This window comes from Onychostoma macrolepis, chromosome 18, assembly GCF_012432095.1.
Source record: "Onychostoma macrolepis isolate SWU-2019 chromosome 18, ASM1243209v1, whole genome shotgun sequence".
NCBI lineage: Eukaryota > Metazoa > Chordata > Actinopteri > Cypriniformes > Cyprinidae > Onychostoma > Onychostoma macrolepis.
In genome coordinates this window covers 7,452,455-7,474,952 of record NC_081172.1, presented here as the reverse complement: position 1 = coordinate 7,474,952, position 22,498 = coordinate 7,452,455, and the positions used below count along the sequence as shown (strand labels likewise).

General features: G+C 34.3%; 1 protein-coding gene across 2 annotated transcripts; it reads left to right on the top strand.

The window, feature by feature from the left end:
- The first annotated feature begins 1,601 nt into the window (after positions 1–1,601).
- On the top strand, positions 1,602–22,219 carry cracr2aa (calcium release activated channel regulator 2Aa). 2 transcript variants are annotated; one of them, XM_058752138.1, is made up of 18 exons: positions 1,602–1,873; positions 6,232–6,501; positions 8,945–9,056; positions 9,218–9,407; positions 10,811–10,957; positions 12,009–12,099; positions 12,822–12,917; positions 13,903–14,090; positions 15,580–15,651; positions 15,728–15,773; positions 15,856–15,947; positions 16,200–16,551; positions 16,830–16,962; positions 17,611–17,692; positions 17,862–17,976; positions 19,512–19,613; positions 19,906–19,982; positions 20,991–22,219. In XM_058752138.1, the coding sequence occupies exons 2-18, from the start codon at positions 6,319–6,321 to the stop codon at positions 21,073–21,075; spliced, it is 2,163 nt and encodes a 720-aa protein (XP_058608121.1). In that variant the 5' UTR covers positions 1,602–1,873; positions 6,232–6,318; the 3' UTR covers positions 21,076–22,219. The 2 variants fall into 2 exon arrangements, with proteins under 2 accessions (XP_058608121.1, XP_058608122.1); XM_058752139.1 differs by lacking the exon at positions 8,945–9,056.
- Positions 22,220–22,498: the final 279 nt, after the last annotated feature.

Genomic DNA, 22,498 nt, shown 5'->3' with positions numbered 1-22,498 from the left:
CTGAAATAAAAACTATACAAATATATTTACAATAATAAATAATTATAAATAAAAAAAATAATTAAAAAAAATCGGGAAAAAACTCGATGCTAAAATATCATCAAGCAAAATAAATAAATAAATAATCTAAACAATACTACAGAAAAAATGTTCAGAAGTAAAATGATTAAATCTGCTAACATTTTTTTTTTTTGCTATTCTCTGACAAAACCCAATCAAAATAATCTGAACAGCATGAGCCAATAAATTAAAATGTAAAGAGCCACAAACAGATGTCTGAACAAATAAAAAGTAAAAAGCAATCAATGAAAAGCAATTTGTATACAAATTATCCTGATTGCAGTGCATGCTGGCAACTCAAGTAGGCTTATAATATCAAATTTACATTATTAAAATCATTACAATTATCCCAACTACTCTGAATTTACTTGTGATTGAACTAAAGAAAGAAATCAAGCTCAAACTTTTAAAACAAAGTAGAAATGTTAATAATTACTGGCAATAATTGTGGCAAGTCAAATGAGTGAAAAACATGTCAATATATCAAAATGCAGAATATATACAATACATATTTAAACTCCCACGTTTAGTACTTCAGTGGTGGGCACAAAGTCAGCAGGGGATTTCATTAATTCTGCAGCTTACTTAATCATCACTTCCTGGTTAAAATTTTTACTTTGCACAACCACAAACCCCAGTAGCCAGTGTTCACTCTGTCTATTGAACACGCACAACCACAGGTGCATGTGCATATGCAACTGTGCAATTACTATTGTCAAGAAAGTAATTCAGAGAAACCATGCAAACACAAAATGCTGATTTATGCTAAGACATTCACATTTATAGTGAAACATGTAGTGCAGGTAAGCAGTTGCACATTGTCAACATGAAAGGAAGGGTCTGTGCTTCACAGACAGGAAACCCGACATGGGCTGGGTTTCTCAAAAGCATCATGAGCTAAGTTGATCGTAGAGACCACAGGTGGCAATGATTCAAAGATCTAGGCTTACAATGCTTTTGAGAAACGCAACCAGCACCACTGCTAAATGAACTAAACATGACTCAGGAGTCCAAACTGCCAGGGCCTACTAGTAACACAGCGTCTATGACACCTAAATAATTGCATAGGCCAATTTCTCAATTTCAATATTAAAAACATTACCTCAGCACAAAAGTATTAGTATTTGAAGTTACCTTATATGTGTAAAATATTCGTGTCAGCTGATTGCCTTGAGAATCTGCTTTAAAAAACACTAGGTGGCACTGTACATTATGTATGTCCTTACTTCAAATTAGAAGAAAAAAAAAATTCTACACAGTGTAAATTGTATTTTTTTTTTTTTTTTTTTTACGAAATTACCTTTATTCAGCAAGGATGTGTTAGATCAATACATTTATAGTGATAGTAAAGACATATTGTAATAAAATATTTCTATTTTGAATAAATGCTGTTCTTTTTAACCTTTTATTCATCAAAGAATCACAGAAAAAATGTATCACAGGTTCCAAAAAATATTAAGCAGCACAACAGTTTCAGATGAGTGGTAGACTAACTTCCGCGAGCGTTCTTCTGTTGCTATAGAAACAGACGGATGCAGGTCCACGTGGACGCGAGTCCCTCCCTGTGAGCGCGCACAAGTGAGTGTTTGCTCAAAGTTGTTGGCAGTTTTCTGTAGTCATGAATCCATAACAGTTCAGTTTCACAATCTTCTGGACGTTCAGTTAAACTTCAGTCTCAGTTATTGTTTGCTAAAATTGTCTGCACTCGGTGTCAAATTGTGGAAAGTTTCGCTCTTAACAGTACTTTTCAACAAGAGATTGTCGCTTCATGGATGGACTTTATGAAGTAAAATCAGCGGCTGCCTGTTTAAAGGTACAGTATTCTTTTTTACCTTGATCTGTCTGTTTAACTTGACAATTTCTGTTTCGTGACTTGGCAACTCAGAACAGGAAGTATGAAAGAAAGTGTGAGAAGGAATCTCTTACTGAGAGAAGGAAACTAATGTTCCTGTTTTCATCAGCTGCTTGTAGAGTTGCGTATTGTTTTCATGTAGTACATGGCTTTTGAGTATACATGATTTTGAAAGTGCATTGCCTTGTCTTTGTCCCTGACATTACATTTCACTTGAAGTGAACAGTATATTTAGTAACACGACAATTGTTTTGTTCTCTTTTAAATGTAGAAACTATTCAAGAGTCGATTCACTAAGCAAAGCAGCATTGTCTTCAGCTATTGTAAGTGTAGTCTAACTGGACTGACAAGAAATGCTTTCCATTTGAGTTTTGATACAACAAAATGTTTGCATAGTGTAAGAACTTTGTTGAAGCTACTTTGACACACAAACTACTGTATCTTTGTGCTAAACTTCAGAAGACAGGTGTACTGGTAAAGTCATTTAATAATTCTCCAAGCTACTTATCCGCTGTAGGGTCACAGGGATGATGGAGCCTTTACTGTTAAATGCATACCTCAAATGTACTGTATGTTGCTTTGCATAAAAACATCTGCCAAATGCATGCATTAAAAACTAAAAGACTTCTTGTCAGTCAAAAAGAAACTTTGTCAGATCAAATACACTGTGAATTAGTAGAAAATGTTAGGCTGTATCAAAAGTGCAAATGGCATCATTTTGTAAAATGTTCTTGAACATATTTCCAGTCCAGTTTTTAGACGTGATATTGAAGTGAGTAAGTCTGTCCATGAAACATTTTGAACCTCATGGCACACTACGTTGTTCTCTTTATTGACATGGCAGCATAGATAAAGTGTTCATGCAAAGCAGTAGTGAAATATTCCATCTGAAGGAAGTTCACAAGAGGGAGGCTTTTATTTACTAATAATTCAAAACAAAAACTTTTATTTTTTGAAAGAATTAATAATTATATTCAGCAAAGATGAATCAGTGAAGATATTTATAATGTTATAAATATCAAGCAGCACAACTGTTTTCAACATTGATAATTACAAGAAATGTTTCTTGAGCCACAAATTAGCATATTAGTATTTCTGAGGGATCATGTGACACTGAGGACTTCTGAAAATTCAGTTTTGCCATCACAGGAATAAATTATATTTTAAAATGCATTAGTTATTTTAAGTTATAATAAGATTTCACAATATTGCTGTCTGTATGTTTTGATCCTAATGAGCATAAGAGGCGTTTTTCAAAAACATAAAAAAAAATGTACCATCCCCAAGCTTTTGAATTGTAGTGTTAGTGTACTGTATAGAGACTGTACATTACATTTGTGACATGAATTTATAAAGTGGGATGGACAATGAAACATTTATCTAAGCGTTGCTTCTTAGCAACTTGGTCGTGTTTTTGTTTAACCTTTTTTTTTTTTTTTATTGGATGAAGTAGCAAAGACCCCTGCTGTAGACAGACATCTGTGACATGATCTTGGTCTCTCTTTAGTGGGCTAGTATGGTGATTGATGGTTGGGTTTACTAAGGCCGCTGAAAGCATCATTATGTGCCACTGCACTCAGAAGTTTGAAACAGCAAACTTGAGGCTTTCCCGGTCAATACCCAAAGGAAATGCGCATCACCACACTCGTATCTGTGGCATGGCTTGTCGGCTCCCATCAATCCCATATACTTTTAACTTGTGGTCACTGCACAAATAACGTCTGTATTCTGCTAAATAAGAGAGACGTGTGTTTCAGTGTTCCAATCCACCAGTTTCTGCTATTCTCAGCAGCCAAAGACTTATTGCTTTTTTTCCTGTCCAGATGTGTTTTTTTCCCAAGACCCTTATGAAATTCAGATGTAACGTAAGTGCCACAACTAGTTTGTAGTGGTTGGCCATAAAGTTCCTTTTGAAAAGTTTGGGAGAGGCATGACATCAGTTTTTACTTAGAACCCATCATGAAGTCCTTTTTAGTGAATATAGTCCTAAAGAAATACATTACTAGTACAGAAGTATTTAATATATCCATGCTTTAAATTATTCACTTTATAGTGTTAATTGACTATAATGAAACAATTAGACAATTAGGCCTACCTCTGATATTTGAAAGTTTAAGATAATAGCTTTACTTATATCTAATAAACATTTTTTGTTGTCAAATTCACATTTTGCCAAAAAAATTATGTAATGCTTTTCAAAATAAAGGACCGTTTCACTTGTCACTGTTTCACTGCTTGTGACAGTTTATAGGAAAAACAAATATTCAGTCAATATGAAACCTAGATAACTTATCTTGAGTCTTTGACCACCTTAAAAATGTGATAAGCATAAAAACATTTTTGCTTGCTAAGCACATTTTTACACACAAACATAATTGTAGGATATGCCTGACAGCCTTCCAAAACCTTACCTGGAATATTACAGCCAACTAACTCAATTTAATCAAGAAGCTGTCACAGAAAAGTTGTCAGTGAGATGTGATGCTTTGCAGGCTAATGGGCTTTACAAACTTTGAAATTACTTTCATGCAGCAGAAATGCAAAGTAAGTTTGATTTTTCTTGTTAGACAAAGGAAATCAATAATGCACATATTCAGGCTGTTATGACAGGCAAACAAAAGTTTTTATCAACGCGTCTGCCAAGAAACCTAGAGGTGCAATCATTATCCTTAAGTTATTTCTTTTTTATCTGCTTTATCTGCTTTCTTCATTTTACCTCAAAACACCATACCATACATCTGCCGCCTCATTAAATGAGGACATAAATACACGAACAACATCTCCAGAACTGCTCTGAGAGTCACTTCATGAGCATTTGACCGTTTCATTTGAGAAAAACTATTCTCATATCATACACACAGAAATGTTAAGGTATTCGCGGCAACCCGTCAAAATAAAAGTTCGGTTTCACTTGAAGACATTGGGCAGAAATATATTACTATTGTTCAGTAGAACGTACATAATAGGCTACTGCTACAAAAACTATTAAAACTTTATCTTTAAGGAATAATCATACAATGTCTTCAGTGTTATTATCAATATTAAATCCCCTTTATTTTCCAAAACATAAGATTTGTTTAATTTTTATTAATTAAAATATAAATAAAAGGAATGTTTTTATGCCGGGAAAAAAAAAAAAGGAACCTCCCCATTTGTTCAGCCACCATTATGGTACAAGCCCCAGAATATTATATTGAGGTGGAATTATTTGACTTGGTCCAGTAAACAACAGCATGGTAACATGTTATCAACCACTCCGAACACCTTAGAAACTACATAAAAACACCCAAAACACCCCATTCTTTGTTTTTGAAAGAAGTCTCTTATGTTCACAAGTTCTTATGCTACACTGATTCAAAATATGTAAAAAAAAAAAAAAAAAAATATATATATATATATATATATATATATATATATATATAAATTATTATTATTATTATTATTATTAATAATTATATAATTTTATTATTATTATTATTATTATTATTAAATAACTGTTTTCTATTTTAATATGTAGGCCTATTAAAACTTAATTTATTCCTGTGATGGCAAAACAGAATTTTTAACAGCCAGCCATTCTTGACTGTCACATGATTCAAAATCGTATAATATTTCTTATTATCATCAATATTGAAAACAGTAGTATTACTTAATATCCTTGTGGAAAGCATGAAACTTTTTTTCCAGGATTTGTTTCTGCTTAATATTTTTGCTGTTTAACTTTTCACAACTCTTTGCCGAATAGATGGCTCAAAAGAACAGCATTTCTTTTTTGCCACTTTTGTTCAATTTAATGCATTTTTACTGAATAAAAGTATTGATTTCATGAAAAGAAAAAAAATTATATATATTGACCCCGAACTTGTAAACATAAGTATATATACTGTATATTTAAATAGTATTTTTTACGTTATAATAAACAAATCCTATAACTTCAGGGTGTCCTTTGTCACAGTTCTCTGGCAATTGAAAGCAGATCCCTCTGTGGTTTCCTGTCTTGAATATCATTAACTGTCAATGAATTGATTTATGATGATTCAGCTATGACATGCATAATGGGCTGTAAATGTGATGATGCTTTCTCTGAATTCAGAAAATGGACAGTTTATGACCATCTGTACTCGAATAACCTGAATGTTCACCTTGACAATTTCTCTATCTTCCTCCATTTTTTACACTATTTCTTTTCTTGCACCAATCTCAGTGCTCTCGTTGTCTAATTAAAGAGGCGGTTGCTAAGAGATGGCGCTCGTCGGCACTCTAAGAGGATGTGATGTGGTGTAACTCAAAAGCTTTGTTCTCTCTTCTCTTCTGTCAAGGGCTGACCCATGTGAGGAGACTGGAGTTTGCACACACATACATACGCATACACACACACACACAAACACACACACACACACACACACATGGACGGCATGGCATCTTTCTCCAGCACCCGTGGCTCCAAGGTGGACCGGGCGTCCCATCATAGAGGAGAAGACAGGCAGGGGACGCCCAGTGACTGCAGTGCTGTGCTTGAGAAGACCAGAGAGTTCTTCCAGATTTGTGACATCGAGGGCAAAGGCTTCATTACACGACGGGACATGCAGGTAAGGATGTTGGGAAGGGCATCCACGTGATTTGTCTTTAAACCTGGAGTTGTATCTGGTTTCCCTGACATTGTTTCAGCTGCGAACCATGAGCTAATTGAGCTAATTTGTGTTTGCTCACCCTTGTTCACCTAAATCACCTAAATTGTTTACTTACAACAGAAGACAAGCAGCAATCTGAATAAAGTAATTAACTTACAAAGAAACCCAATTAAAGGCATAGTTTGTTAAATATCTAATTGGCAATTTGCTGTGAAAAGGAATGTGCTGCTGTACTGAAACTCTTTTCTTTTCTTAATACAAATGAATAAAATCATTTGTTATGGAAATTATTACAGTGAATAAATATCTTTCTAATTATTTTAAGCTCTAAAATCTTGGATCATCTACCACCACCACCATATTTTTATTATTATTTTCTATGATTTCTGTTCCACCAATTGGTCATAGTGTGTGAGATCTATTTATCTCCCATCAGTGTGGTTGATTTATATGAAATATGACGTTTCGGTATAGCTTTTTGCAGCTTGTCACAAATGTAGGAGCTTGAGAGACCATCCTAAAATTGTTGTGGGCGTTTTGAAACAGTTATATTATTGTGCAGATTCGATCACCTCTTAGATTTTCCATTCATTGCATATGTTTCCTTTGAAGTCCGGCTCTCGGGCCTTGCTCTGAAGAGCCTTTTTCAAAAGCATCACACCTTTGATCCAGTGTCTATGGAAAAAGCATTAATAAACATCAGTTCCTTCCTCATCTTTATTTAAATGATGTCTTTTGTTGTTTCAACCCATTTGGATTAAATAGATCATTTGGATTCAGATCAAATCCATACGTATTTAAGTCTTTCTGTTAAATGATTGTGTAAATGCTATTGTGAAGACTGTGACAACTTTTACGTGCTTGGCAAAGTAACTTGCATCATGGGTCCACCACATGTTCGTCTTGCAGAAAACGCTGACAACACTATTGGGGTTTCAAAGAGCAGCATTTTCGAAACCTTCGGGCCGTCAGAAAAGCCACAGGAGGAGTTGTATTGCTGTTTTTAGAAGCTGTCACTTTGGTTTGCCGGAGGAACTGGGTGATGGCTCGCAGTTTGTGCTCATTTTTACGCAACTGTTTTCACACGTCCATCAGTGTTTACAACTGACTTTTACAACTACAGAAAAAGCCAAAAGTCCACGCTAAAGTCACACAGAGAATTATATGTAGTGTTTTATGGGACATCTGATCCCAGAGCATTTCTGAGCAAACATGTGTCAGGTTCCCACAAAGGGTGTGTTATTTGCTCTCTAAGAATAGTAGCGTTCTTACTGTGTGTTAACTGGGTTGATCACTGAAATCTACAGCCTGACACATTTTTAAAGGTGTCAAATGTCAACCTAGTTTGAGTCCTTACTCATGACATACAAATAACCTGGTAAAAAATTGGAGAATATGTGGTCAAGTTTGGTTTTGTAATGACATTTAGTTGCCTCATAAAAATGTTTTGTGACTTTCGATTTACTTTGTAAGACCAATTAAATATATTATTTATTTTATTTACATACAGCTTGTATGCCTTATAAGCTATCTGTAAAGACCATTTTATACATATGACCCTGGACCACAAAACCAGTCTTAAGTCGCTGGGGTATATTTGTAGCAATATCCAAAAATACATTGTATGGGTCAAAATGATTGATTTTTCTCTTATGCCAAAAATAGTTTGGATATTAAGTAAATATCATGTTCCATGAAGATATTTTGTAAATTTCCTACTGTGAATATATCAAAACTTAATTTTTGATCAGTAATATGCATTGCTAAGAACTTCATTCGGACAACTTTAAAGGCGATTTTCTCAATATTTAGATTTTTTTGCACCCTCAGATTCCAGATTTTTAAATAGTTGTATCTCAACCAAATATTGTCCTATCCTAACAAACCATACATCGAAAAATTTACCTTTATGACTGGTTTTGTGGTCCAGGGTCATATAGAGAGAGGGAGAGAGAGTACATATTATCTGTTGTTGTTTTTTTTTTTTTTTTTCAGGTGATGAAAAATGCATTATGCTTTTCATAACATGTCTGTATTAGTGCTGTCAAATGATTAATTGCGATTAATCACATCCAAAATAAAAGTATTTGTTTACATAATATATGTGTGTGTACTATGTATATTTATTACGTATATATAAATAGACACACATACATGTGTATATTTAAGAAAAATGTTATGTTTATATATTTAATATATTTATATTTAAATTAAATTATGTGAATATAAATATATACATGTAAATGTAAATATATTCTAAATATATACTGTAAGTGTGTGTATTTTTATATATATACACAGCACACACACATTATGTAAACAAAAACTTTTATTTTGGATGCGATTAATCGCAATTAATCGTTTGACAGCACTAGTCTGTATCATTTGTCATGTGTTGTAGAGATTAAATGGAGAGCTTCCTCTGAGTGCAGAAGAATTTGAGAATGTCTTTGACTCTCTGGACGCAGATGGCAATGGATATCTTACCCTTGAGGAGTTCTCATCCGGCTTTAGTGCGTTTGCATTTGAAACTATACAGCATTCAGTTCAATATATATAAAATGTGTGTGTGTGTGCTTTCGATTATTGAAACATCTGATTTATATTATATGTTGTATTTAGGGTTGTCTGTATCCTTTAAAAGTTTGCTAATGTATTTATGTCTCCCATTCAGGTGAATTTATGTTTGGTCCAGGTGTGGTGTCAGTAGATCCACATGCAGGCAAGGAGCCAGTCTCCGCAAAGACTCCAGAAGTGCTCTACGAGAGCCAATGGGAGGAGAAACTCAGCAGGGGAGACGATGATGAGGAGCAACACTTCTGCATGCTAATGGAGAACCTGGGGGCAAGCAACATCTTTGAAGAGTAATTTCAGTCAACCACGCTATTTGAAATGGATCCTAGAATTAATATTCATGGTTGTAGTGTAGTTCCTAGTGCACTTCCATGCAAGAATATTCCCACTAATGTATAAATTCTGAAATAACTGAAATGGATAACAACCTAAAATGAGTTGGTATATATTTCAGTTACAGCAATTATACATTCTTAGAACTATTCTTGCATGGAACTACACTAGAAAATACATTTTTATCTATAACTAAAGTGTTTTATATAACTATAGTTATAGATAAAAATACATAACTAAAGTGTTTCATGCTATAAAACACTTTAGTTATGTATTTTTATCTATAACTATAGTTACTGTATTTCTGAATATCATAAAAATATAATTTAAATTTAATTTAAAAAGCAACTTTACATCAAAATTAAAAAAGGAATTTAATCAGCTACATACAACACAAATGTCTCCTAAACCAATTAATAGCAAGAGACCGCAAACTTTTTTTCTTCTTCTCCTGGGAAAAATTTAGGTTTTCTATCAAATATCAAACTGTAAAAGCTTACATATTTGCTATTTTTTTTATATTGTGATATATATATCACTCTTTATTTATTTATTTATGTTTGTATATTTATTATGTTTGCCATGAAAATAGCCTTTGCTGCTGATATGCCATTAAATAAATAAATAAAGAGACAGCACATTCCCAAAGGAAGACACAACACCTTTGATAAGAACAAGGGATGTTAATAAAGGTCGATTCTTGTCTTTTTATTGACCATATGGTGCGTTGAGCCCATTTTTGTAACACATGACCGGATGCACTTTCAGCAAACTGCCGCCACTCCTAAAAGGCAAACGGTGATGGTGGAAGACATCAATTATAAAAGTTCATCCTTCTGACTGACTGTAATCCTTGTGTACGTTTATTGCTTTTTCAAGGAGGAGCTGACAGTTTGGATTAGATTCTGATTGCATTTCGTATACAGTCAGCTTCATTTTGCTGTTCGATTAAAAGGAGCTTTTTTTTTTTCTTTTTACTGTAGTTCCACAAAATCGTGATGTAATTTTGATATCCGTTGCTAGTATGAGCGTTTTTCTGCAACAGAAAAGACTGTGAATGTCTTTACTGAGAGCCTTTATGATTCTGAATTAATGCATTTCCAAGACGTTACTGTACTGAAAACATTTGTCAAAATTTTAGTTTAGAATTTATCTGACTGTGGCCTTTGTACATTTATAATTATTTTTAACAGTGCAGCACATTTTTTGTGGAGTGCGATTGTAAGATACTATAATAGATACAACTTGGTCATATAAAGGTAAAACATGCCGTAAACTCTAAGCATCACTGAGTTTTGTCATTTTTTTTTAAAGAATTTTGTGAGATAAATGATGCAGTAAACGTGTTGTGATGTCTCAGGCCAGGAGAGGTGCGGAGTCTTTGGGTGCAGCTCAGAAAAGACGAACCTCACCTTCTGTCCAATTTTGAGGAGTTCCTTGCCAGGGTCACTTATCAGATCAAAGAGGCCAACCAGGAGAAGAAAGAGATGGAGACGGCCCTCAAAAGGTCAGATGTCAATTAAGCACCTTTATTTCTGGGATGTTTCTGTTGTGGAAAGTTGTAATGGGGAAAAAAAAAAATTTTTAGTACAGTATTTAGACACTTAGACTACCGTTTAAAAGTCTAAGGTCAGTAAGATTTAATTTATTTATTTGTTTATTTTCATTTAGCAAGGATGCATTAAAAATGACCAAACGTTATATTAGAGAGCATCAAAAAATATTTTTTTGCAATCTTTTTTTTTCTGGACTTGAAAAATGTTTTTGTGCTACCTTTAAAATAAATGGGACTTGGTTTGATATTTTGTTATTGTTATCTACTCAGTGATATTCATACATTTTGAGTGTCAGCCCACTATATGAATCACATGTTGATTGACTTGACAGTCACATAGTATTGTATCATGACTAATAAGACTCATAGGACAGATGTGATGCAAGGACTAGGAAAGTTGGCTTTTGCATGAGATTTTCACAGTTGAGCCTGACTGTAGAACTGGTAACAGCTGGCTTTTTCTATGCTTCAAAAGTTGATTTTCAGGTAGGATGTTGGTGTTGAGAGGTGAGTTTGCAGTATTCTGTTAACCATTAAAGGATCTATTACAAGCAAACAAATATATATTATTATTATTAGCATCACTTGGTTTTCAAATATATTGATCCCTTTAATTTATACCCCATTTATTCTCTTTTTAAAAATGGAGCGCATGTACCTAGGCTTGATAGTTATGTCTGCTTTTAAAGATATATATATTTGAAATATCTCAGTCTGACCTGCCAGTGATCACATAAATGTGGCATGAAAGGTAAACTCATTTACAGATTTTGTTGGCTGCCTTTGTCACCTGATTTGTATCTAACTTTAATATGGTCTCCTAGAAAACCAAAAAAAGCCATGGGAATGAGTTGACAAAAGATAAATCGCATCTGAGTTAAATGGAAGAGAATAAATGCCTTTTGAATGACGTCTGTTCCATGTACCCAATGAATAGTGTTTTATTCTTTCATATGACTAAGTGACTTAAAAGCTTTTTGAGTGATCCTGACATCTTTCATAGGAAAGCGGTGACACATGATGATGAAATCCAGAGGCTGTATGAAGAAATGGAGCTACAGATCAAGAATGAAAAGGACAGGATACTCTTAGAGGTGAAATAACTATTACTTATTAATTACTCAAATTGGTCATTTAAAAAAAAAAAAAAAAACTTTGAGTATTAAATGTGTTGCCATGGACCTCAAGAAAACATAATGAAGGACTATAAAAAAGGGAGAGCGTGAATCTCAGACTTTCATTAATGCAATATGTAGAGACCAGAAAATCATCAAGATTTAGAAAAGGGATCTTTTTACTTGGTCCAAGAAAGAACCACCCAGAACACCCACTGTCATTATCAAAACTAATTAAAATAAAAAAGATTCTGAAAGGTTGTTAGACTAGGAATCTCAAATTAAGTTATGTTTACAGTAGAAACACTAACTATTAAGGCCCGTTCACACTATAAAGATAACGATAGATATAGTTCTAAAAATCATTCTCAATATTAAAGAACAGCAGAATCCACACCATAGCTATAACAATAAAGGCACAGAGAAATGATATCGTTGGAATCCGTTTCAGAACAATTATTTCCAGCTCATGATTGATACAAACATTGACATCCAATCAGAATCCATCCTGCTATAACAAGCTTGAGTATTTAAAGTGGCAGATGAGCGTGTGCTTAGAATAAACAGACAATATCATCTGCTGGTGTGGACCCTAATACTATCTATACAGTTACCTTTATAGTTAATCGTTCTTGGTGTGAACGGGCTTTACTATGTACCATGGTAAATTGTATGGGTCATGTGATCTGTGTGTTCTCCAGGATTCTGAGCGGTTCTTGTCTCGCAGTCAGGACATGGAGCATCAGCTTTCCACTAAAGAGAAAGAGCTGGAAATCCTTTCTAACAAACAGAAACGGGTGGGTCACAACAAATTCCTTTGCTTGTCACTAAACCAGTTTAACTAGCAATATTTATGAAAACATTGCACATCTATTCACTATTTGAATAATTCATTTTATATAGAATAATACATCTAAGGAAATAACCAACGGAGTAAATGTTTTTAATTATTATTATTATTATTTTATTTATTTTTTTTATATTTAAAGATGTGTGAATAAGAATTTTACAAGGAGTGGTATCATTTCCTGTAAGGGTTTTAATCCTAATGAAAGGTCAAGTAAAGACTGTAACTTGAACTCAAGAACAAACTAACATCTACATTTTAAGGACTTTGACTCAAATACTGTATGAGTCTTAATGCTCAGAAGTATTACTCTCAGATTCTTTAACGCAATCACCAGGTGTTGTTGATCATTCGCTGGAAATTTGTGTTAAGCTTTCAGAAAACCACATCTGACAGTGCTGACGCACACAAAAATAGACACTGATCTATACACACAATAGATAAAACCCAGCAAAGCCTTTCAATGCTAATGAATGAACAGAAAGGAACAAAGTCTTAATGCTTCCTTTGCCTCTGTCATTACAAGCTTCATTTTCTTCACTTCGCATTAGCGAACAATTAAAGCAAATTAGTTCCTTTATTGTGCTCTTTGCCGCAATGCAACTTTGTGCAAACACGAGCAAAACTGCTTTTCTGCTGTGAGGAGCTGAAGTGTGGTACTGTATGTTTGGTTATAGACGTGGTATTGTGTCTATATTTAGCAGCATAGCTTTCTTATCATTCCATTCCTCCCACTATGTCCCATCCAAACATTCACATTAACACTTCCAAGGTTATCCTTCCAAGTTCTTGATAGTGGTGTAAATATACATGACTGGCATGTCTTGTTATCCAGCACAATTAGTTTAAAAGAGCTTCTTGTTATTCAGTTATATTTATGATAGCTTACGTGTTGATTGTTTCATTTGTATGTGTGTTTGTTTGATGTCTGTTAGCTGGAGAGTCAGTGTCGAGAGCTGCACAGCGAGCAGCGCGAGACGGCCGTGGAGAACGTCAAACTGAAGCAGTATAATGAGGACTTGAGCCGTGAGCTGGAGCACACCACCCAGGAGCTGAGTCTGGCCCAGGAGCAACTCATGCTGCTACAGGAACAGTCCTCACGCCTGCACGAGGAGAGAGAGATGTGAGGATGATATGCCGATATGTACTATACAATATAGTAATAATACAATAAATGTATTAATTTCAAAAGAAAAAAATGAATTAAAATGTAAAAATTTTTTTACAGTACCATTAGTACCAATTCAGTTCTATACCTGCTTATAGTCAACCGCTTTTAAACGCTCCTGTGTGTTTTTGTGTGCGTGCTCTGGTTTTGAATGACAAAGTCACACGTTTATTTACAACGTGCTTTTGCAGTGTTGAGTATTGTAGCCAATCACAGGCATCTATGTTGAAAGCAATGGCCAGTCAGAGGTGTTTTCTGTAGGTTAGTCAGAATCCGCTCTGAGCTCATTTTTGGTTTCGCAAGAAGAGTTCTACACACTTGCAGATCTACCTATTAGAATGGGAGAGAGAGAAAAGCATACACACGGTGTAAATAAGTCATTGATTGTGTAGTTAGTCCTTGATTATATCATTGAGTTTTCGCGTGATAAAGCTTAGTCAGTTGCGTTATAAGAGGAGCCCTTTGATCAGTTTATCTACATAAGCCATTGACAATTTGAAGAAAAGTTTTGTTTGTCTACCACAGCAAAAAAAACGATTTTCTTACTTTAGGTTTTTTGTAGGGATTTTCTAGACAAGTATTGTCTTGTTTTCAGAAAAAAACAAGTCAGAATTAAGTAGGTTTTTGTTCGAAACAAGCAAAATAATCTGCAATGGGGTAAGCAAAATAATCTTGTTTTCTGTTTGAAATAAGATTATTTTTCTTACCCCATTGGCAGATTATTTAGCTTGTTCTAAGCAAAAACTCACTTAATTTTGACTTCTTTTTTCTGAAAACAAGACAATAATTTTTACTTGTCTAGAAAGTCCTTCTTGATTTAAGAATTTTTAGATATTTTGGCTGGAAACGAGACAAAAAAAATCTAAGTAAGAAAAGCATTTTTTGCAGTGAATAGGACCGAACATCCACGTATACTGTTTCAGGAGTGACAAAAATTATACACGTGAATCCACTAAATTGTTCAGCCAGTCATTTTTTCATGTCATCTCCATGAATGAAAAGTGAATCTTTAAAGTGAATTTTACAGCACAATTGTAGAGCCAATTGTGGGTTGCGTGTCTTTGTCTCCTTTTTCACCCGTGATGAGTTTGCATCCCTGAAAATATACATATATTTATACATATATTTTTTTCAAATTGTTTTTATAATTGTGATTGTCTTACTTATTTTTCATTATTTTTGTAATTGTCATTAGTTTCTCCCTGATTCTCTTTACTGTTTTTAATATAATTATATACTTATTGAAATCACCAGAAGCTAAGAAATATATCACAGTATAATTTACATTACTTTTAAAATTCATAACATTTGTTTATTTCATTTTGGCAAAGCTTGTATCTTATAATGCCAATTTAGTTAGTTAATTTTGTCCCTTGTTTGATTTGTTATCAGTCTTGCTGCCAAAGATATTATCATTAAAAGAGTTTGTATTTTTTTCTTTCAGGGAGATTTATAGGGTTACAGAAAGCTTGCAAAGAGAGAGGGCAAGTCTTCTCAAGCAGCTTGATTTGCTGAGGTAAGAAATAACTATCAATGAAGGGGCGGGTCTTTTTTTAGCCCATATTTCATGTGTTTTGTTTCATTCCTCCTAGGGAAATGAACAAACACTTACGAGATGAAAGAGACATGTGCTATCAAGTAGGTTCTTATAGATTTTATATAAGACATTGTACTGATCCTGCATTTTGATCATTTCAAGTCATTGTTTGCTGCCTTTCAGAAACCAAATACTTCTGCTGCAAAACTCTCATGGAAACAGAGGCCTGGGTCAATTACCATGAAGCACTCTGAGCGGAAGCAGTCATTTAAGAGGTATGGCTGTGTGAAAATGCCATCTGTACACTCAGCGGTACTCAAGATGAAAAGATACAATGGATCTACAAAATTAAAAAGGATCTGACTCTCCTAAGATCAAAGAGCTATTCATTTTAGACTTGAGTTTAATCAAAGCTTGTGAAGATATCAATAAGATGTTTTCTTTATATTTATAGTTTGAGTAATCCAAAAAGGTAGCACTCTACCTACCAAATAAATAAGCATACATGTGGATGTTGTTTTCTCCAGTGATGAGGATGAAGAGGTTCTGACGCAATCTAAGCGGAATAACATGATTGGCGTAAATGGGCACAGTATGGACCTGGAGGACATGGTAGATGGACGACCTCCTTCAAAACACCAGCTCCAGAGGATCATCTCCATCGAGGAGGACCATCTTCCTCAGCTCCTTCAGCAGGGTTATCAAACCCAGCTTAGAGAATGGAGTGAAGATGAGGAGTTGGAGGAGGGCATGGACCTCCAGATGAGCAATATTTACCCCACAACCAGCACTCCAACCTCTGTTTCACCCCCTTCAGGAGTCGCACCCACACCCACCTCTCCCAGAGGACAGCCTGTAGGCAAAGAGACAGTCCAGTCTGTAAGAAAACAGCTTGATTTGGTCTGAACCTCAGACATTCATTGAAGTTACAAAATGAGTACACTCTTTAAAATAAAGGTTCTTTATTTGCATCAGTGAGGAACCTTTAACATCCATGTAACATTTCCATTGCACAAAAGGTTCTTTATAGTGGAATAAAGTTCTTTAGAATATTTACATGCTCTTTACACTAACATCAAAAATGTTCACTAACAGGTTTTTGGGTCACATAGACCAGGCTTTCTTCCCCTTTTCTTTAATTGTGGTGTTTTTTCCAGGAGGAAGGGGCCAGTTCAGGTCCAGATCGTCTATTTAAGATTGTTCTGGTGGGAAATTCTAGTGTGGGAAAGACATCTCTTCTACGTCGCTTTTGTGACAACTGTTTCCACTCTGGTACATGTGCTACTGTAGGTAAGTGGCCTTCTTTCATATATTTATTAGTGTCTAGGGGTATTTTTATTCATTTAACCTAAATAGCCTCAATTTTAAGGCACTTGTTCACCCAAAATGAAAATTCTGTCATCATTGACTTGCCATCATGCTGCTCCAAAGACATGTCTTTGGGTGTGAGCCCACAGCTTGTTTCACAATTTCATGCCGTGTTGTTGGGTCTGTTATTTGTCCACATCCTGATGACAGTAACACTGTTAAACCATAATTAGTCTCACATAACTTTGAGGTTTTGCTGATTTCGGATTTTAACCTTTAAAGCAGTCAAGACTATTTTTCTTACTGAAGTATACCATGGTACAAAAAAAACCCTGTAATTCCACGGTACTTTTTTGGCTAATTTCTTTAGCAAAGTATATGTGCATACAATTGAACAGGTAAAAATAAAGTGACGACATGTGTATCCATTGCATGGTTCCTATTTAGCTGATTGTTTATCAGTAACTTGGTATTCACTAAAAGCACAAATCAATTCCGCCTGGCCTTTAGTCAGGGCTTGTGTGTGTGGAGCTTCTTCTAGGATGGAAACAAAAGCATGAAAACATTAAATGGCATGACTCCCTTTCCTTCTCCTTCAGACTGACTTCTTTCATTTTGTTATGTGTGCAGGTATTGACTACAGTGTGAAGACTCTGACGGTGGACAACAGCCAGGTGGCCTTGCAGATGTGGGACACAGCAGGACAGGAGAGGCGAGTGATGTTTTATTGATTTTTCAAATAGATTTATGTTTCTGTTAACGATCTTAATTAATTATAATCAGTATGTAAGACTAATTGTTCATTGATCGCTCCATTGCATCATTTAACTGCAAACATAAGTGAATGCTAAAGACGTTTTATTGTGGGGATCCGCCGACAGGTATCGCAGCATCACTAAGCAGTTTTTTCGCAAGGCCGATGGCGTGGTAGTGGTGTATGATATCACTAATGAGCAGACTTTCACAGCAGTGAGGCATTGGCTGGCCAGCGTGCAGGTGAGTGATTCATTTCCACTTTCTTTATGAGTAAAAGATAATATTTATACTTATATACACCACAATTGAAATATCAAAGAAATATGGTGTAAAGAAATATGTTGTCCAGTAAAATGCGCTTTAGATTTAAACACTGATAAATTATAAATACTACCTGCTTCCAACTAGTAATAGCAAGTAGCAATTGGCTAACACACTTTATTTCATTCTCTGTTTATTTTTATTAGTGGTAGAAGTGCAATTTTCAATAGGCTTTTAAGTAAATTTGCTGTTGACCTACTGGCCTAAAAATAGGAATTTGTTTCATTCAACTTTTTGTTTTAATAGATAATGAAAGTCCTAGGTTCAAAAGTTTGGGGTCAGTAAGTTGTTTTTATTTATATACTTTTATTAAGTGTCACTTTTTATCAGTTTAAGACATCCTTGTTGAATAAAAGTATGACATTTTTGATAACTTTATTCAGTAAAGATGTTTTAAGTTGATCAAAAGTGACTGTAAAGACCAAAAAATATGTAAATATGAAAAAGAAAATATCGACTAATTATATTCATCAGGAGATCCTGGAAAAAATAAATAAATAAATAAAATATATATATATATATACACACACGAATATAAGACGATGTTTTTTCCTTGGAAATACATCTGAAAAAACGCGTTCGTCTTATATTCAGACTTTGACATGTCAATAATACACCCACAACAATAGATGGCGCCAAAAACGCATAAAACGAGTATGCCATGAAATTTGTAATGTAATGTGTGTTGTAAAGATCGCGAATGAAAACAAATGAAAAAGAAAAGCTTACAGCAGCATGATCGTGACTGTCACGTTAGCCTGATGGGACCAAACTTCATCTGTAAGTGATTTTAAAACATAAGACAGTACCCAGATATGAAGACTACAATAAGATTTCACGTCTACTGATAATAACATTTTGGTAGGCTACTATGAGTTGGATAGTCTAATTGTTATATAATTCAGATGGCTAACGTTACCTGTTATTTCAATGGTATATCAAAAATTTCCAATGTCATTGTTGGTACATTTTACCAGTATTTACCATACTTTCAAAACAAAAATTAGAATTGGAAAAATATGCAATATGAAAATAATTTAAGAATAAATGTGTTTTACAGAGAGAGAGAAAAAAAAAAAAAAACAAGATTTGGTTTTCAAAAAGCCTTTTTCTAACAGGTACATCTGGAAAAAGGGGGGTTGTCTTATAATCAGGGTCGTCTTATATTCGGGACAATACGGTATATATATATATATATATATATATATATATATATAGCTACTGTTTTTACTATATTTTTTATTAAATAAATACAGCCTTGGTTAGCGTGAATTTTTTTCAAAAGAGCTTATCAACCCCAACCTTTTGAACAGTAATGTGTATAATGGAATCAATAAATAGATAACAAAAAAGCAATGGAATTCTTATTTCAAGCAAGTTATCTGTATAATCAATACAGTAAGGCAGTTTTAATTAGTTTTAATGGAAAGTGTTTATCCTTCTCTGTCTTTCAGGAGGGAGCAGGTGAGGACATTCCCATCATGCTCCTGGGGAACAAGACCGATCTAGATGGCCAGAGAGAGGTTCCACTGGGAGTGGCAGAGAAATTAGCCAAGGTGAGTGAATCTGAGCCCTGGAGTGGCACTATTGGATCACCATTTAACCATTTAAGCATGCCGGTCTTGAAGAAAACAAGTTAAAGAAGTGAGTCAGAGCTGAATGAGTATTCGGCCGTGAGGTGCATGTGAGGAAATTCTTTCTCCTGTCTCAATGAAGATGCATAAAGTGGCTTCCTGTCAGTTACTGTTGCATGAATTCAGCAGATAAAGAACCGCACTGAATGGCACACAGTAAGAATTACCCATTATGCTAAAAAGATCTTATGCCTTTTCCTTTTCACTCTTTCAGGACTTTCAACTGATTTTCTATGAGTGCAGTGCTTTTTCAAGCCACAATGTGACAGAGTCCATGATTCACATGGCAAGGTAAGAGGTTATTAACAAAGACTATAGAATACCCAAGACATGTCACTTGTATAGTTTTGAATGGGGGAAAATGCGACGCTCAATATGGCCGCTCAATCGCAGGAAGCCCCGCCTTCTGAATGAAAGAGCCAATCACTAATCGGTAAAGTCAACGCATCACTGCAGCTGCCGTTAGAAGTCCCGGTTGCTATAGAAACAGTCAGCGTTTTGAGACGTGCGCTTAGAACTGCGCATGCGCACTGGCTGGTCTAGCCTGAAAAATAAGCTTTTTATAATGCTATTTGAGCAAAAGAAACAACATTTATGATACAGTTGTTGTCAGATTTCTTTGGTGATTTCAAATATGAAATTTAATCGTAAGCTTAGAGAACAGTTTTGGAGAATTTGATGTTTCCCCATTCAAAGATATAGGAGCTGCACTTGGATGCCCGAGAGGCGTTTCAAAGATGGCCACCGAGTGACATGACTTGTCTTAAAGAGACTTTGTTATTAAACTATGTAAGTTTTTTTTTTTTTTTTTTTTTTTTAAATGAGTACACAGAAGAGTGCTTTTGAACACATTCGTGCCAGATTTTTGACTACAAGAATATAAGTATATATGTTGGTCATGATACATTGTTTATTTTATTTATTTTTAAATATTCTTAAAAATAATCATAAACATGACAAAAGCATAAAATATTACTAAAACTTAAAAATAAATGCATTACTGTATATAAATAAATTTATAGGAAGTATATAAATAAACCAGAAGCTAATATTGGAAATTACAAGACAAAAGAGTGATTGCAATACAGTGATGTGGTAAAATTGTAAATTTGTTTTTCTAGTAACTTCATGCGACTACAATATTTTTCAGTACGTGAACAGACTTTTGGCATAATAATTCTTAATATCCGTTTATTGCATATGCAGCTGCATAAACAGCCAGGTTATTCCCAGATACAATTTTATTTTTCTTGTACTGCACCTTATAAGATGTGCTATTTTTTTTTCTCTCTCCGTCAGAGTTCTGAAAGACCAAGAGGACAGAGAAAAAGAGAAAACTGTTTCACTAGTAGACAGCCAAGCTAAGAAGAAGTCCTGCTGCTAGTAGAAAGTCACCCATAAACACTCACAGAAACCTGCAGATCTTTCAAACATTTTTGCTTTTCATTTTAATATGGTTTGGTGTTAATGTTGATCTGTTTTTCTTCCTCTTATATGTTCCTGTTTTCTCTTTTTGTATGACCGCTGTGGAGTTAAAAATATTTGGTCTTTTTATATACCAGTACCCCTTTATAATGTGAAACGGATGCGTTTTATGATAACAGTTTGATGTAGGGCTTGAAGTAGAGCACTATAGTTTTGTACATTACACAGTTGTAAAGTGCGTCCCGATTAAGGTAATTTAAATCTCTCGTCACACTGTATTTTTGTATTGACAGTTGTAATTTATCTTTTTAATATGAAGGTCTTGGAAAGTATATTTAAATGAGCAAAATAAGCTCCTACACACTAGTTTGCACAGTCGTTTGCACAAATGTATTATTTATTACTTATGATGAATTGAAGATCTTGAATTATTCCTTTATTATTCTTTGCAAGCAGACATATTCTGAAAAATGGCTCTATTTGCTGTCATCAGCATGAATTTTTTTTTTAATACACTGCCATGAAGCGAACATATGGTTTGCATAAGGATTCGGTTTTAACAGGGTTCTGTGTCGTTCGCTTTACAGTACTGAATAAACCATTAGTCCAATATTGATTTCAGATCACTTTTTGATTTGTATTTTATGTATTGTGCCAACAGTACTGTGTGTGTATATCTGTATTTACTATTTAATGCAGTCAGTGTTAAATCAGTAAAAATGTCTCACAGCAGTTGTTGATGTTCACATTTACCATAAATAATTAGAGATGCATTAATTGTCCACCAGACAGTGGATTTATGCACATTTGAGATAAGGCCTGTGTTTTCTCAAGTTTTTCACAGTATGATTCTGGATCTGTAACTTGCGTTTTCATATCGATTCACACATAATGTATGGCAAGTTTCTCTAGCACAGCTACTGCATGACCAATGGGTGGAATGACACTAGATTTGAGCACAATGTGGATGTTTTAAATAATTTCTCACTTATTTAGTCTTATAATTGTTCCTGCTTTATTATGTACATGTGTAATGTGTAAATACTAAATATAAATGTATTTTGAGTGAAATGTGAAAATAAAGAATACTTTGTTTGGATTAATTCCAGTTTGTGCTTTCTGAGACATTACTTTCATTTAACAATGAACTCTAGAAAACAAGGACAACGACTTTAGATATTTAAAGCTTGTTCTGAAAGCTCAGACTGAGGTTCAACAGGTTTTACCAGTTTAAATAAACTCTTTAAATGTTTCAGTAATGTTTTGCATACTATGAAAAATATATTGTACTAGTATTCCATTTCAAACAAAGTCAGGGTGACAATACGTCCTCTTTGTCTAGGCCAGAATGTCAAAATTGCCTAAAATGTCCGGTTTTGGCT

Excerpts from the sequence above, each read along its gene's own strand:
- cracr2aa (XM_058752138.1), top strand. The coding sequence starts at position 6,319 with ATGGACGGCATGGCATCTTTCTCCAGCACCCGTGGCTCCAAGGTGGAC. Across the intron at positions 12,100-12,821 it reads AGGACAGGATACTCTTAGAG|GATTCTGAGCGGTTCTTGTC; the intron begins GTGAAATAACTA and ends TGTGTTCTCCAG. Across the intron at positions 14,091-15,579 it reads CTGCACGAGGAGAGAGAGAT|GGAGATTTATAGGGTTACAG; the intron begins GTGAGGATGATA and ends TTTTTCTTTCAG.